At 42.7% G+C, this 17,348-nt stretch overlaps 2 protein-coding genes and 1 long non-coding RNA gene across 5 annotated transcripts in view; 2 read left to right on the top strand and 1 right to left on the bottom strand.

The window, feature by feature from the left end:
* The window catches only part of MAU2 (MAU2 sister chromatid cohesion factor), a 26,134-nt gene extending 19,135 nt beyond the window's left edge, over positions 1–6,999 (top strand). The window contains exons 18-19 of the mRNA XM_044998631.1: positions 601–728; positions 2,343–6,999. Of these exons, the coding sequence (XP_044854566.1) occupies positions 601–728; positions 2,343–2,417 (203 nt within the window). The 3' untranslated portion in view covers positions 2,418–6,999. The remainder of the gene's footprint in view (positions 1–600; positions 729–2,342) is intronic.
* Positions 476–14,565, bottom strand: LOC123355852. 2 transcript variants are annotated; one of them, XR_006575212.1, is made up of 4 exons: positions 14,295–14,330; positions 3,144–3,270; positions 2,830–3,044; positions 476–870 (listed from the first exon to the last, which is right to left on the bottom strand). It is a non-coding gene; the product is annotated as an uncharacterized LOC123355852 (long non-coding RNA). The 2 variants fall into 2 exon arrangements; XR_006575211.1 differs by having other exon boundaries at positions 477–870; positions 14,318–14,565.
* Positions 14,566–14,697: 132 nt separating this feature from the next.
* Positions 14,698–17,348, top strand: part of GATAD2A (GATA zinc finger domain containing 2A) — a 119,961-nt gene continuing 117,310 nt past the window's right edge. Inside the window, exon 1 of one of the 2 annotated variants that reach the window (XM_044998637.1) lies at positions 14,698–14,869. The gene's annotated coding sequence lies outside the window, so the exon portion shown is untranslated. The remainder of the gene's footprint in view (positions 14,870–17,348) is intronic. The other variant, XM_044998634.1, reaches the window with a different exon arrangement.

A 17,348-nucleotide genomic window follows, 5' to 3' on the forward strand; every position in this document is an offset into this window, starting at 1 on the left:
AATCCATACCCCTGAGTGACATAGTTAAGCTGATCTAATCTCCAGTGTAAGCAGTACTAGGTAAACGAAGAATTTTTTTCAACCTAGCTACTGCCTCTCGGGGAGGTGTTTACCTCTGCTGACAGGAGAGCCCTTCCCGTTGGCATAGGTAGTGTGAACACTGAAGCGCTAAGGCAGTGCTGCCATAGTGGTGCCACTGCAGTATTTCTAGTGTAGACTAACCCTGTGTCATTATTTTCATTGTTCTCCCTTGCTGAAAATAACTTTATAAACATCCCTAGTGTAGCAGAAACACCTTTAAACTTCTCTGAGAAGTTGTTATAAAAGTATCCGAGCATACTATCGAAAGGGCAGACTTTTTGGGGGGAGATAATCAATTTAAAAAACTTTGGATTCAGTGTCCCTTGAAAATGACTTTTTTTTAATATAAAGTAAGAGACAGGAAGGAAGTTCCACGTGGGGCTACACAAGTGATCTCTTCCTCCAGCCAATAAAAAGGGGCATTCTTAAGCAATTAAAAAATGCCATGTGTCTGAACTGTCAGCCATTTAATCTCTCTTAGTACAAAAATGTGACACTCTCCACTTTTTTCTCTTTCAGATCTGAACAAAGCCTGTGGAAACGCAATGGATGCTCATGAGGCTGCACAGATGCATCAGAACTTTTCACAGCAGCTTCTTCAGGATCATATTGAAGCTTGTAGTCTTCCAGAACACAACCTAATTACGGTAGGTAGTCTTCATCTTTCACAGTGCGGTGCGTGTAAAGCAACACACTGATCTCTTCTCTCAGCTGCTACCCTTTTCCCCAACACACAAGTATCTCAGTAAGTCGCCAAACTTCAGGCTGCTTCCTAATATTTATAATGGACTGATAACAGAAAAGAGAAATGGAGATCAATTTAATGAGTTAACTTTTGTACAGGCTGTTAGGTTGGTGATATCTTTATTTCTCAAGTGTACTTTTCCCTGAGTGTCACATGATTATTTATTGCATGAGCAAAGTGTTTTTTGTAACCCATCAGCTGGTTCATTTTACTTACAGTTCTTGCTTTCAAAAGCAAGAAACCACTTATGTTCTGGATATGTTATTAGGTTATGGTATCTTCAATCTGAGAGTGATATTGTCTTGTACATTGCAAGAAATATCCACTACTGTTGACATTTCTGCCATGTTTAGATTTTCTGTGCCTAAATAGAAATGTCTTTGGGTAGCTAGTCTAGGTTTTGGTTTAATTTCACATTTTGTATCTATACAGACATTGTCATAAACTGGTTTTTTTGTTTTTGTTTTACCCCTTTGAATGTGCTAATCTTCTGAAGCCACTTAGATTCACTTCTAACAGAACTAAATACAGTGTCTGAATTTGGAATCCAGAGAATTACCTTAACCTCTGACCCCTAACTTTGACTGTATCAGTGTCAAAATGTTCTGACACTCAAATTGTTTTGAAGAGGTAAAGAAGTCAATCCATTTTTTTAAATTATTAATCATTTAAATGTCTTAACTTTCTGGGGACCAAATGAGAGGGAGAATGGAAAGAAATCATCTAATTGCTTTGTCTGCAGTAGGTCCCGTTAGAGATTTCCCAGGGGTGAGAATGCTTGAGATATAACCTCTTGTTTACAAAGATGCCCACAGCAACTGTGTGATTTCCAGGAGCATGTGTATAAAACCTGCAATCCCAGAGGACAGATTTCAGTGATAGTGCTGTGCTAATGACTTCAGTTTGATGTCGACCTGCATTGCTGAGCTTTTCATAATCCATGTTCTGATTGCATAGGCTAGATAGTGTGGATTGGAAAAATGTATATTACAAAAATTAGTTTTCTGTCTCAGCAGACTTTTTGTAAAATGTAAAACACCCAAATGTATTAAGATGGGTGAGGAACAGGCCTTTATTGAATTTAATTGTAGCTTGAACATTTTAATGGACTTGTATAGACAAACTCAACTTGGAGCTCTATCCATCAAATCTGTACTTGTGTGAGTGGTTTCAGGATTGGACCTTCACATTCTTACAGGAAGGAACAGGATATATGCATTCACTCAGTAGCTTGTCAGTCCTAGTAAGAGACCAATGTCTGAAATTAAATTGAACCCAGGAATGACTGGCAGTTTGAATAGTAGCATTTTGTTTCTGTGGTGTTTTCTAGTAATGGACTCCTGGCTGATAAAAATCAAACATTATCGTTCTCATCTAATTTTGATGCCCTGACTGTTATTATCTCAATGTGGTAAATATTATATGGCCCAGTCTTCATTTCTGACCTTGCTGTGATTTTTTTTCCCCCCTCCCATGTAGTGAATATGGGTTTTTCATATTGTATGTTGTCTTTCAGTGGACAGATGGACCCCCTCCTGTACAGTTCCAGGCTCAGAATGGACCCACCACCAGCCTGGCCAGTCTCCTGTGAAAGAGAAACTACCAGGACAGTGCTTAAAAATGTAGCCAAAAAAAAGGGGGGAAATCCAGAACATTTTCCCAAAAACTTTTCTGCAAAGAAGAAAAAGCAAATTCTTCTTCTAGCAAGGGCCTCGTAGGAAATGGATTGATAATCACATAATGTACATTTCATAGACTTACAAAGCGGGAAGGGCATTTTAAGCTGCTTTTATGTAGCCTGTGTGAACATACAGCTAGTTTGTGTGTATACTCACAATCTGGTTTTAACTTGTTTTCCTCTTGTCCAGAATTAAGGTTTAGACAAAGAGGAACACTTGTTCCTTAAAGTGGTTAGATGTTTGTTTTTTAAAAAGACAATACCAGAAAATGAAGAATGTATTGAGATTGGAACAGTGATCATAATCTAAATATTTAAACCCTACCTGAAATGACGCGTGTCTGCTTTTATTGTTTTCTGTGCTCTCCACTCCCTGGGAATAATTGGATAGAATCATGACTAGCCATAGGTTGCAACAAGCTTCAGAAGTTGGTTCATGAAGTGGCATCCTTTCTTCTTCTTCTGTATCAAGGCTTTGAGAGTGCCAACAGTATTAGAATCCCATAATGAAGGTAAAAATTAGCTCATTTACTAGTTAAACTGTTGAAGAGAGAAGCAAAACAAAGTGTGTGGTTTAGGGTAAACATTCCTCAAATCTGACATGAATAGAAGAGGCTTACAACAGAATAACACATGCACCTGGGAAACCTTGCATTTCCAAATGATTTTCCATCTGCTGGGCAACTTTTCTGTTTTGTACCTCAAATTTTGGAACCCTGCTGCTGTGAAGTTACTGTGTTTCTCTGTCTGTGTGCTGTCCAGCTGCCTACCAAAATAGGAAAAATGTGGTCACAACTCAGTCATTTCCATTTTGCAGAGTAGAGTTTGGCAGTTGTTACTTCTGTGGAGCAGTGTCCACAGCTTATAGTGGGGATTCCAACATGTTGAGTGCAGAATGGTGTAAAGGTCATCAGACAGGGTTAAATATGTTTCCCCTTTTTGAAACATATTTAACTCTGCATATTTCATAAGAAAAATACTTATTGTTAAGATTTCTAATCAAATGAATACTGCTGGTATTCCAGTAATACCTGTAGGTTTTTTAAAGAAATGTTAATCTTATGTTTGGGGCAACATTCCTGCTATTTTAAGGTCAGAGTGTATTTGAAACTTGTCTCTTGGGGTGGTGGTTCTCCTATTTAGCAATCTGGTATCTGCTTGATTGCATATTACTTGCCTTCTAGAAATCAGTCTACTACTTGACCATTGAGTGATATATGTATTTTTTTTAAATGGGACAAAAATCTGTTTTGTCCATGTAACGGTGGGGTTTTGTGATCCTTCTGCTTGCTGTACTGCAGCTGTTTAACCTCTGTTCTCAGAGCTGTGCTGATGCACAAGCCATGGTAATTTTAGGCTTCATTGGATGCACAGTAGGGGGAAGATGGTTGTCTACAGAACTGATAGGGGGAGATACTTCAATTTCAGGCCTGCAGAGCAGTAATGGATGCAGCATAAACTTAGGTTTTTTTCCAGAACTCAGGCGATAACAGCATCTTTGTGAGCTGACAGGACTTTATGGGTACTTTTTATGCAAATAAGCATCCCTTGTTTCTCATAGTTATACAAATAGAAACTCTTCCACAACATTTGTGATAGTGTCTCTTCTTTTAAATCAACACAATCTCCAGTGAATGTTTTTTGCCCAGACTGGAATGCCATTCTTGTACCCAAGAAGGGTTGTGCCAGTTAATCGCGAGGAACGCTACCTAGAGTATACTTTGCGGAGTTCCTTTGAATTATATCACTGACACTTAGGACAGTGCAGCATTCCCATGAAGGGTCCCAGATTGACAGCTCTGGGGACAGAAATCCTCTCTCCTCATAAGACAGCTTTGGCAGCAGCACTGCAAGCTTGCATCACAGTACCATTGTGGCCTCAGTTCTCAACAGGTGGATTCTGTTGCTGGCCTCTGATGGGACTGCCAGTAAATGTGCCATGCTGTGGTATGGACATCTGCCACTAGGAAGGGTACTGGCACAATAGACTTTTCACACTGGCAGTCAAGCAGCTGTCACTGCAGTCACTTTGTCTGGATTTCAGCCAGTGATGTTCAGGTGAATGGTGCCATATTCCATGTGCCATCCAGACCCCTGTCTTAGGACATCCCTTCTTTACTCTAGGGCATGAAGCAATTAGTCTTTCTCATATATCTATGGCCAGATTTCCAAAAGTGCTGAACAGACACCACCTCCCATTGAAATACTTATGGAAAGTGGCCATATTCTCAGTGGTGGTCAGCGCCTCACCCCACCCTCATGGTTCTCAACTTCTGGTTGCTGACTTGTCTTAAAAATATGCCCCCAGTTCTGGGTGCTGGTCAGTTGAAAATCCTAGGAAAGAATCTTGGTTTAGAAGTGTTTATACTTTGCATTTGGATGTGTGTTAAAGAATGGAGCCTTTACAAAATGGGGTGTGTGTGTCTCTCTCTCTGTGTCTTGGTTTCTCACTGATAGGGAACGTTCTTGTTCTGTAATGTAATATTCAAATTAATACAAATATTTTTCAATAATTCCCTTCAAAGATTGGTCTATTCAGATGATCCAAGCACTGTTCCTTTGCCTACCTTCTAGGCTCTTGTCATCCACCCTAAGCTCTTTATTCACCTATCATGTTCCCATGCAACTGAAAGAAATCCATTATAAATGTTAGTCAAATGCCTCTTCTGTGAAGCAATGTGGAGGGGAGGAAACAAAACCATTAGGGATGGTTCACATGAAGGGTCTCCAGACAAGCCAGGCATGTTCGCTTGAGTCTACACAGGTATGTTGCCTCCTGTGGCATTACTGCCTTCAGGCTTTCAGGGGAAGCTATTGTGCCCCAAGGTCTTGAAAGTGGTTTTCAAGGCTAAGGGTTATAAAGAGGCCGTGTATTATCCTCTGTGCAGCTCTTCAGTTTGCAGAGATGATTTTCTAGCTTCTTGTTGGCAATACCTTGGCAAATATGGATTGCTTTGATCTATCTGTAGAAATTATAGAAACTTGTTGTAAAGTGATAGAAAATAACAATGGGAATTCCACCTGTTACCTGACTAGCCAACACTTGCTTCTGCATAGGAGGGTGGTGCTGCATTTCCAATCTTCTCTGGACAGAATGGCATGCTTGTTCATATCTGTTGACAACTGACGTACCACCCACCATAGGTCCCTCTACTTTAATTCAAACTCCCTTCCCTTTCTCTTGCCTTCTTCCCATGTGCAGAATTTCGCAAACTGTGTAAATTTGAATTAACCTGGTAATTTTGTATATCTGAAACTCAATGTACATTTGCTACAATGTACAATGCTTTTTGACTACACTTGTGTATTAAATTATTTAATAGTTATATTTGCTTTTCAATACATTTTGTATGTAGCGCAGATTAAAATAAGGGTCTCAACTTAAGTTCTTCCTGATTTTAAAATGCATAGTATCTTTGGTCATCTGTATGTGAAGATCAACAGAAAACTAGAAATTTACATTTTAGAAATATTTTTTGGTTAAATGCTTGATCCGACTTTAAATTGATTTGATCAACACTACATATTTCTAGTCTTCAAACTCCTGTCCCTGAATTCTCTTTATATGAAACATACACAGTCGTTTTTATGAATTTCTTAAAAAAAAAACTGTACAGTTTCTTTAGCATTTTTAAATGAGTAGTAAAACTTATACAGAAACATTTAATCATTGTCATGTAGATAGTGTAAAAACTTCAATATGTATAGATAATGCAATCTGAAACAGTGTTTGCCTATTATATTTTCATTTCCTGCAGTACAGACTTCATAGAGGTTTCAGCTAATAAATTTCATACTTGGGAAAGATCATTTAAATTAGCTCACAGTTTCTTGAAAAAGTATATGGGAACTTTATTCCCCCGGTGTGCGCATGCAGAAATACCTGATGTTACAACAGTGTTAGAGCCTTGAGTTGTTATGCTACCTATAGACATATGCAGTTCAGAACTCTGTTGTTTTGCCTCTTTGTTTTCAGTTTTTCAATTTACCCAGAGGATGAATAGTTAATTTCTTTTATGACAGAAATTCTAATTAGTATACCATCTTGCTTTAATGTACAGGGGTGCTGACAAACTACATACCACACTAAATGAACCTGATTAGCATTTATAATATATGGCATTCATGCCACAACTGTGGAAGCTCTTTTGTGCCAGAGGGGTGGAGCAGGGAGCCAATCAGTATTTCAGCCTGTGCAGAAAAACCTTTGGTGAAAACAACGAAGTGAAGTATTACTTGTCTGTACTGTTCTGCTGTCTGTCTGAGCAAGTGTCTCGAATTATTTGCTGCAGTGAAATGTTAATGATTGGGTCTGTACAATGTATTGTTTGTGTTTGTAGTTCTCCCTAAATACCAGGACTACTACTTCCGTCTAACACTGTAAATACAGTAACTGATGTAAGGAGACGTAACTGTAGGCGATAGTTTGTTGCGTTTGGTTCCTCTCGTTTTTTATATTAGAAGAATTTTTAATAAAGTTTAATCTGACCTCTAATTTTAGTAACTTGTAAAATACTAATTCCATTAGTTGTAGGTAACTATGACTACTAAGGCCTCTTATATGGAGGTGGTGACTCAACCCATCCTCCGTATCTGCTGTTGAAAGTTGGTTAAGGTGCTGCTGCTTTGGGACAAAACACTGTTCAGAGAGAACCATGCCCCAGCAGGACCCCAGCCCGGTACATGCAAAGAGGTGATGTGGCAGCATGCAGGGAGCAGGACCAGAACAGCCCCATGCATGGAGGTGGAGTGCTGCTCAATGTGATGCTGCCCCTCATTTTGCTGCTGTTGAGGGCTTCTGTCTCAGGGTTTCATGACACAATGCTAAAAATGCCTGAGCCTGGTCTATGCTGGCATTTACACAATAGCACTGGTGCAGCTGCTCAAAATTGGGTACAAAACTTTATTATGAATGCAACTCTAGGGCCTGTTAACATGGGTGATGCCTAAGCTAACAAGGTTCTCCTAACATGGTTATGCTTTCCTTGATTGTATAATACGGTTTCAGTGTGTGTTGTAGTCAAGGTGGATGGCCCAGTGTGTTTTTGGGCTGTCTCCACTCGTCTGAAGCAAGGAGACTAAAGGGGAATCCAGGAAAGATGGATGAGAACACAACCTGTGCCCCTGAGTCCGTCACAATCACTCCCACACCCGTTATCACTACAGATTTGCTCAGGATCATACCTGGCAGTATCATTAGTGTCCAGGTGGATGAGCTGCAAGGAGTAGTTATCAGTAGTTAGGTACTTGTCTAACAAACATCCCACTTTACATGCAGGCAAATTCTATTTGTGTTACTGCAGCCTGTTCACTGGGAGCTGCACAGAGGTGTGTCATGCTGTTATAACTTTTAATAGGGCAGCCAGGCACTCTTCAATTGCTGTGGGTCATTTCTTTTGTTAGGAGTAGGCAGCTTACCTTCCCATATTAGCTTTTTACATTTAACTTTTGACATGCAGGATGTCTAGTTATTAAAGTTAAGACTGTTTGGTCCATTTTAACAGAGCACATGCCTTCATCTAGGCTCCAGAGGTCACAGCCTATTACAGTGTTAGACTGAGCAAAGTTCTGATAAAGCAGGGTACCAAAAGACTCTCTACACCTTTCTTTAAATAAACTGCACTCGGTTAAATAGCACAAGTTGGAGAACCCAATAAATGTGTGATAAAGTATAACTCTAGAAGGATCTGTCATCCTCAGTAGTTAACTATAAGGTTCTGAATAGCCTGAGGTGAAGCCAAAGGCACTTAAGCCTGTAAGAAAACAGTCATTAACTAGAGTAACAACTAGTTGTAAGTGAATTTGAGAACTACAGTTGAGCTCTTGAAAATGAAAAACCTGCTGTAAAGCTGTATTAGGAAAAATTGCCCATTTTCAAGGTAGCTTTAGAAAAAGACCTGTGTTGTAGAGAGGTCAATATTGGTTATTAAACTTCATATAGAATGGGGTACAGGTAAAGGAAGATGAGTAAATAGTTTTCCTGATCACAGGTAGAATCTGTTCAAAGAGACTATTTGGTGATGTAGATGCTCTGCCGGCTAGGACACTGGACTAGAAGCCCTGGGGTCTATTACTAGCTCTTCTGACTTCTTTTGTGACCTTGGGTAAGTCACTTCACCTTCCTGCTTCAGTAAAATGGGGAAAATACTTACCTGTCTCTGTTAAACATTGAGATCTGTGGATAAAAAGCACTAGATAAGAGCTCGGTATTAATTGTTCCTCTTTCTTTGAAACAAGCACTGGAGTTATCTGATCTAAAGATGCATCTAATCCCAGAAAGAACTGTTAGTGTGTGTAAATTAACTGGTGAAAGACTAGTTTCAATGTGTAAAAAATAAAAACCTCTTTTAAAACAAAACCCAGTTCCTATCATTTCCCTTGTAACTGAAGAAAATAAAATAGTGATTATAAACTTGCCCTACACCATGCTGCATTAACAAGCTCATAAGCAGGATGTCTAAAGATAGGAGCTCCTGAAATTTGTGTGTGGGCCATTCGGGGGCACATTGAAACACTTTCTAAATGCTCTTCCATGTAAGTAATTGTTAGTTGCCACAGGGTCCTTACCCTTAGGGTCACAGAATGGAAGGAGAGTAGTACATGAAAATATGGGAACAGAGGACTTGCCCAGATAGCATCTGACCAACAGTCGTCCTTGTCCTGTGTCTGCTGGGGGCCATGCCAGATGCTTGAGAAGAAGGTGGAAGAAACCCTACAGAAGGCAGTGATGCGGTAACACCTCTTCTCCTTTTGTCCCCCACCCCAAGAAAGTTTCCTTTTAACCGCCCTTAATTTACAGGTTGGCTCATGACCTGGAGCACCAAGGGTTAATATCCCTTTCAAAGCTCTTGGAGAGAAGATTGTCTCATGGCCCATCTGGTAAGAGGTGTGGTCCATGGTATGAAAATGTTTGAAAACCCCTGACCTAGATACAAGGAGGAAGTGGGGGGTGAGTCACTGTGTAATACTGACAGTTGCAGTCTGATCTATCACAAATAATCGTGCTTCATCTTGCAGTCCACCCACAGCCAGCAGGTGTTGCTGTGGGCTTTAGATTCAGAAGAATTAATACATCTTTCAGGTTTACAACAGTGCCAGCCTTGCCAGTGTATGATTACCAGCTTTAATTGCTTCCCGAGCACCAAAGTAACTAAAGAGTGTGCTTCTGCACTTATAAACAGACCCTTGAATGCTATGGAGCTCTATCAAGCTATTAGTGGAGGCCTATGATGTATCAGGAGGAACCAGAGCACTGAAGAGTGGTATGTACCACTCAGCATAAACCTCAAGTGCATGTACAATGGCGATGCATGGAAGGAATAATGATGTCTCAGTACACTAAAGTCACTTGCATTTTAAAACTTTAATTTTATTTTTCTTCTATTGCCACCCAAGGAAAGTTTGTAAGTGACATTTTCTATACACACAAGACTGATCATGGATAATTTCTAAGCACTGTTATGGAAGATGCTAAATAAATTTACAAGGAAAAGAGTAGAGTTGTCCTCCATGTGTGGGACTGCAATATATACTTCTAAGTGGATGTATTTTGCTCTTGGCAAATAAGGCCATTTCTAAATGAGGTGTTCTCTCTCATCTGCAAATTATTTAAACTATAATTTATGGTTCGTTTGGTGCCTTTTTGCTTTGGATATTTACTGCTGAAGGTTAGTAATAATACCTTGCTCTTACTGCTTTTCATCAATAGATCTCAAAGCACTTTACAGAGGAGGTAAGTCATTTTCTCCATTTTACAGATGAAGAAACTGAGGCATGGAGAGGTGAAGTGACTTGCATAAGATTACCAAGCAGGAGAGCTGGGAATAGAAGGTATCTTGACTCCCAGTCCAGTGCTCTAGCCACTTGGCCCCACTTCCTCTATAGCAATGGCTCTCAACCTTTCTAGACTACTTCATCCATTTCAGGAGTCTGATTTGTCTTGCATACCCCCAACTTTCACCTCACTTACAAACTACTTGCTTACAAAGTCAGACATCGAAATACAAAAGTGTCACAGCACACTATTACTGAAAAATTGCTTTTCTCATTTTTACCATATAATTATAAAATAAATTGGAATAAAAATATTGTACTTACATTTCATGTATAATATAGATAGCAGTATAAATAATTGTCTGACATTTTAGTTTGTACCAACTTCTCTAGAGCTTTTTATGTAGCCTGTTGTAAAACTAGGCAAATATTTAGATGAGTTGATTTACCCACCGGAAGACCTCTGTGTACCCCCAGGGAGTACATGTACCCCTAGTTGAGAACTATGGTTCTACAGAACCTTTTTGTCAGGGTGGAGATTACTCTGTACTTTAAGGATCACAAAGTGCAGCTGTTTCTGAAGGAGATAATGTACTATATCATTTTCCAGATGTGTAAACTGAGTCACATTCAGAGAGAGGTTGAGATTTGCCCTAAGTCACAATGCAAATCAATAGTAGAGATGAGAAATGAACTCAAGAATCCAGATATCCTCCCCCATTTTCACTACTAGATACGCTTTCTGTGATGCTCTGTTCTCTGTAGCATGTTTAGATGCTTGCTCAAGTGCATATTTCCCTAAATGAAAAGGATTGTTCAGGCAGTTTACCTGAATCATAGAAATACAGAATGCTTCCCCATCGTTGTTAAGGGGCACACTTTAATGTGAAGAGTTGTAGCCTCTACCCATGTGGCCAAGAAAGGAAATTCCCTGAAGGAGTTTGCTCATTTTCCCTGTTCTTTTCCTTTTGTGTGATGGGGACTGCATTCACTTTGTCATGACTTTTTTTTATCAGAGTACAATTATCAAATAGGGCCCTTTTGAAGTGGAGGAGGCTGCTTCTGACCATTCTCATTTTTGGGGTAATGATGAAGAGTCTAGATCCTTCCAGAGACCATTAGCACTAGGCAGATGTCTGTCACTCCTAACAGGTTCCCCATTTCTAGAGGCCATTGCTTGTCCTAACAACTGGATGTGGAGCTGCCCTTTCACCCTCATGGCCGCTTCACTTTTTTGTTTTGTCCCCGGGCTATTAGTAATTATTAATAAAAGATCTCCAAAGCGATGGACAGAAAATCAAAGAAATGATGCCAAAGTCTTAGGAAAGGAAGATATCAGTTGTAAATAAGTCTAGATCTCTGTGTCCTAAAGCAATGTGGAAATTCCAGGGAAATGATATTTTTGGTTATCCTCTTCTGCTTGTGTGCATCCCATGGTGCAAGGTGAAAGATACTCTCACTCCTTTTGACCCAAACGGTTAACCAAAAAATCAGGGTCTTCCAGGTTATTCCACTCATGAGGAGAAATCGGTTATGGAGTCAGGTATTTGTCTGATGCAGTCCTTTTTATTTACAAAGAATGTACAAAGTCCTGTCTCCCTGAACACAGCAGGAAGCTGTCTTTACTCACAACTCCAAGCCTCCTGTCTCCCTGAACACAGCAGGAAGAGTCTTTACTCACAACTCCAAGCCTCTTTTCCAGTGGGCACTTAGACCCAGATCCACAAGGGCATTAAGGCTCCTAACTTTCACAATGGAAGTTAGGAGCCTAAGTAAATACACAAACCCGCTCCCTCATTTAGCCTGTCTGGAAAGGAACAAAAAAAAAACAAAAACCAAAAACTTGTCAGGGACAGTACTTGGTCCCGCTAGTGAAGGTAGGGGCCTGGACTCTATGACCTTTCAAAGCCTCTTCCAGTTCTATGAGATGGGTATATCTCCATATATATGAGAGAGAGATTGATATTCACAAAAGCTGCAAGTAGAATGTCCTTTCTTTGAGTTTTTCATTCTAGAGAATAAGAGCACTAGACATCTTTGCAATGCTTCTCTCTTCCTTAGATAGGTATAGCATGGAGGCCTTTTTGAGTACAGTGCTATGACTGTTGGTTCTAGGGGATCAAGAGCCTAAGGACAAACTGAACACGATTTCCATTGCTGGTGCACAACCAGCCCAAGATAAACTCAGCAACTGGAGTGCTTGCTAACTGCTGTCAATTTTTTTGTAGGAATCATGGCAAAGGAGTTGTATGAAGGGAGCTGAAGGGTAATAGCAGTTTTCCAGATATTTGCAGAGAGCTTCTCCTAAGAGTGAGGGACAGCATAAGAGAAAACACAAAGGTGCTTGTTTGAAAATCAAACAAATGGGCAAAGGTGGCTAGGATCATGGGCTGATTGGAGGTGAGTATCAACCTCTCAGTAGTGAATGAGACACAATAGGTTGGGTAGGGATAGGGCATGAAGAGCCTTGAAAGTGAATACAAGCAGCTTACATCTGATATGATAGAGAAGGGAGAAGCCAGTGGAGAGATGTAAAGAGAGGGCTGACATGGTCAAAGTTACAGACTATGAAAATGATCTTTGCAGCAACATTCTGAATGGATATGAGCAGGCCAAGATTTCTCTAGCCCTGACAAATGCAAAGCATCTCCTTTACCCAGCCCGTCAGAACTCATTTTTCAGCTTAACAGTGCTGTCTGTTCCACTACATAGGTTCTTATACTGCCCTCAACTCTGTAGTATCTGAGTGCCTTCCAGTAACACTCCAAGCAACATGACTAATATCTGTCACATGGTTTGTTCCCCATGGAGAGAGGATAAGAGAACAATTGTGTTCAGTAAAGTGTTTTGTTTTGGGAAGGTTTGTGTTTTTTTCCCTCTATGTGCTACTCTTTGTTTATGTTGGGGAAGACAAAAGAAACATGCCTTGCAGTTGGAGCAGAAGCTGGTGAGGTTTATGATGGTCTTTAGACCAAGCCTCTGTGTAAATGGTTGGCTAGCATGATTGTTGTGTGGTAGTAGCACCAAAGGAATGCCCAACTACACTTACTGACACTCAGCACTGTGGCTAAGGAAGGCATACTAGCAGTCACTGGGGACTTGAAGAAATGGTAACTTAAACAAGGTGGAGTCTTTATATAAAAATTGCTAGAAACCCTGCACAGTGGTGGCCAAGAGTCCAAATTCTGATCCAGTTCTATTTGCACATAATCTCACCCTATTAGAAACTGAGGCCCAGAAAGAGAAAGTGATTTGACTCAGGTCACACAGCCAAGTATGGACCAGAATCCAAATCTCCAGACTCCCAGCCCCATATCCCTTGCACTAGAGTACACTGCTTCCTCTTGAAATGTGTTTGAGGTGCATCCAGTCAATCACTGGAAATGAGACAAACCAGACTGTAGGGACCCACTGGCTCAGTGTGTGCCTCCACACTGTCCTCCCTGCTCTGCAATCACTGCCCACCTGCCCCAGCACCCCCATCCTGTCCCCCAGCCCTGCCCAGTCCCCCCACCCAATACCTTCACCTCCACACACCCTGGTTCCCATCGCCACCCAACACCCTCATGTGCCCAATCCTCCTTGCCCTGCCCCTCACACTGGCCAGCCACCCCACCCCCATACACCACGTCCTCCCTGCCCTTATATGGCCAGTCACCCCACCCCCATATGGCTCATCCTCCCCCGCTCCACCCTGCCCCCCCACACCTCGTCCTCCCCACCCCCACTGCCTCCCGCCCCAACCTCATCCTCCACACCGACCCCCACCCAACACCCCCATGTGTCCCATCCCCCACATGCAACCCATCCTCTTTCCCCCCCACTGCCTCAACACACCCCATCCTCCATCACAGCCAGCCATCCTCCACTGCCCAACCCCCCCCATCCTGCCCTCACCTCCCCTGCCCCCAACATCTGGTGCCTTGTCCTCCCTCCCGCCCCAACAGCCCCATTCTCCACACCGGCCCCCAAGCCGGCCCCCAAGCCGGCCCCCGTCACTGTGCCGCCGCCGCTAACCCCTGCTATCGGGCTCCACACACCATGGGGACGCCGCCTACAGGGATTAAACAGCGCCAGTCCCTCCCTTTTTAAAACGAAGCCCCCCTTCTTTTGAGCCGCGATCCGCTTCCGGGTTTGTTCATTGGCTGATTTGGCTGTCGATCACCGCCTACCGAGAGGCTGGCCTTTTCCCCCCAGCTTTACACGCCCCCCATCCCTAGCTGGTTGGTTGGCGGGGTTATAATCCTGCTTCCTTATTGGCTGTTATAGCTGTCAATTTCTCCAGAGAGAGGCGGAGGGGCAGTCTGTAAAATCTGCCTAGCAACTGGTGCGGGCGGGAAAAAGCGTCCGGAGGAGGTGACGGTTGGTGGCGCGCGCGCCACCCTAGGAGTCCCGCGCCGCCGGTGGCGCGCGGCGCGGGGGGAGGGAACCCGGCGCGAGGCGGGTCTCCCTGCGCGCGCAGCCCCCTCCTCCTCCTCCTCCCTCCTCCTGTCAGTGGCCACCTGAGGGAGCCGCCTCCCCTCCCCCCACGGCCCCAGTCCGGCCCGGGCCCCGCTGAGGAGGAGGAGGCGGCTCTGAGGGGGCTGAGGAGAGTGAGTGACATCCCTAGCCCCAGCAATCTGTGGGGCCCGGGGCGAGGGCGCGACGGGAACGCGGGGCCGGGCTGAGGAAAAGGGGGGCACCAGGGCTGAGGAAAGGGGAGCGTTGTAAGGGAGGGGCGGGGGGGCGGTCTGGGGAAAGCGGATACCGGGGGGCAGCGATGAGGGAGGGGAGCACCAGGATGTGGGGACAGGCCTGAGGAAGGGGGGGTCAAAGGAAAAGGGGGGCATTGAGGCTGAGGAGAGCGGGGGGTTAAAGCCGAGAGCGGGGGGCCAGCAAGGCCTGAGGAAAGGGACGGGGCGGGGGACAGGCCTGAGGAAGTGCTGTGCTAAGGGAACCAGGAAGAGGAGAGGGGGAGGGGGAGGTAAGGGCACCAAGGAGGCCGAGTGCTGGGGGTGGGGTCGGTTCTGAGGGAGCCACGGCCCCAGGAGTGGGGGCTGGGAGAAGGGTGGAGGGAATTCTGGGAACATTGGCCTAAGGAAGCACTAGAACTGGGCAGAGAGGCGTTTAAAGGGAGAACAGAGCTCAGGAAGTACCAGGGACATGGGCAAAGCTGGGGGTGGTGGTGGCAGGGAGGAGGTAAGGGTGCGTCCTGGGAGTTGCCTGCGGGACACAGCCAGCAGAGGCAAAGACAGATCATTGGTGCCAGAGACATGGTATGGGGCAGTATATGTGCTAAAGATGGGCATCATGCAAAGAACTTTGGGGACAAGGCTGATTTGGGAGAGGGTTGCAGTCAGCAGCAAAGTGAGATTGGGTAGGAGGACATGCCAGAGGGAAGATTTATGATAGGGGAGAGAAGGGTGGATGCTGAAAATGGAGGGCACTTTTCAGGGTAATGAACATACAAGAGACTGGCACAGGCTTCTGTGGTATGCTCTTTAGCGTGTGCCATAAGGGGAAGTGTGGTTTGGGGAAAGTGGCATGGTATGGACAGACAAACTTTTGCATGGGTCATGCTAAAGAAGGGTGAATGCAGGCAATATGAAGCCACTTGAAGAAAGTACCTGCAAAATACTGGTTGCGTGTTCAGTGCCAGATGGGATGAGTTCATGATGGGGTTTAAGATGGATGTGATTTTGTGAGGCTGTTGCCAAAGATGGGTAATTGCACTTAACCTGTTTTTCACTAGATGGATACTTAATTTCCCCCCTCTAATCTGACAGCATCTCTCTTATTCCTTTGCCATTATCAGTCTTAATTTTTCTACTTTCTGCTATGTGTATCTCTGTAATACCTTTGGGGGCAATACAATATGTATACAAGACAAATTCTATACAAAATAAAGTTGTATTGTGTCTGTGGTCTACCAACTTTTCACCCCTCAGCCATGGTAGGAGAATGTTTATAGGTTGCCTTTTAAAAAACAAAACAAAAAAAACCTATTAATTTTCTGTCTTGGATTTTCTCCTCTATTGCCTGGTTTTGTAGCAGAACAACATTTCTCCCCAGAATAGTGTAGGGTAAAACTAGTGAGGGCAAAATGGAGCTTATTTGGGTGCCAACTCAGAAAGGGGTGGAAAGGTTGTGCTCAGGTGATAGTTTTCAGTTTAACCCAGCACTGCTGTCAACTCAGCGTTTTGTTTGTCACTTTATAACAAATGACTTTTGGTCTGTATATGCAGTCTCTGTACTTACATACATACACATCTTTTTCTATTCTGCATATTGTAACAGGTGCCATAGTTAAAAGAACACTCAGCTTGAATATTTGAAAATGACTAGTCCTGTTTTGTGAGTGAGCATTAACTGCATAGCTTGAATTAAAAAAAAAAATCCTTTTAAGAGAAAAAAGTATAACTGTTTTTCTACTCCAGTAATATTTATTGAAGTTTCTTCAGCTTATATAGTTAGAAAAGGAGATACTGATTATATAAAAGATTAATCACGTGTATTGTGTAATTTTAGTGTCATTTGCAAAAGTAGAGGCAACAGTTTCCTAAAAATGTCACTTTTTCCAATTGGACAGTGTCACCTTTTAAAGTTTAGGTTCAATTTCCATTCTAACCTCTCTTCTCATACCATGATGAATTTTTGGAGAGGTTTGAGACAATCACATGGCATGCAGGTGTGAAAAATAACACACATGTTCTAAATAGTAACCACTTAATCTACCTTATACTGTAGTAGACTTATTTAACTTCTGCCACTTTCAGATGGCATTTTGTTCTGCCTCTGAAACCGAAACTTGTTTTAAACCAACCAAGTAATTCATACATATTTGTATATATGTATTTCCCCTATTTCTGAAAAACCACTTGAAAGATGTGAATTAGCTTTTATCTAGTAGTGTCCAATTCCTGACACTATAAAGCCTCAACCTCTTAAGCTACATTTTAAACCTTTTAGCCTCTTTATTGCAGCAAAAATAAAAGAGCAGTGCTAGATTTGGGAATAACCTGGAATCTTTTGCTCCTCTTTCAGTAGAGTTCAAGTGCATTGGACTGAAGCGTTTTTTTCTCCTATATGGAT

Source organism: Mauremys mutica, chromosome 24 (assembly GCF_020497125.1).
Source record: "Mauremys mutica isolate MM-2020 ecotype Southern chromosome 24, ASM2049712v1, whole genome shotgun sequence".
Taxonomy (NCBI): domain Eukaryota; kingdom Metazoa; phylum Chordata; order Testudines; family Geoemydidae; genus Mauremys; species Mauremys mutica.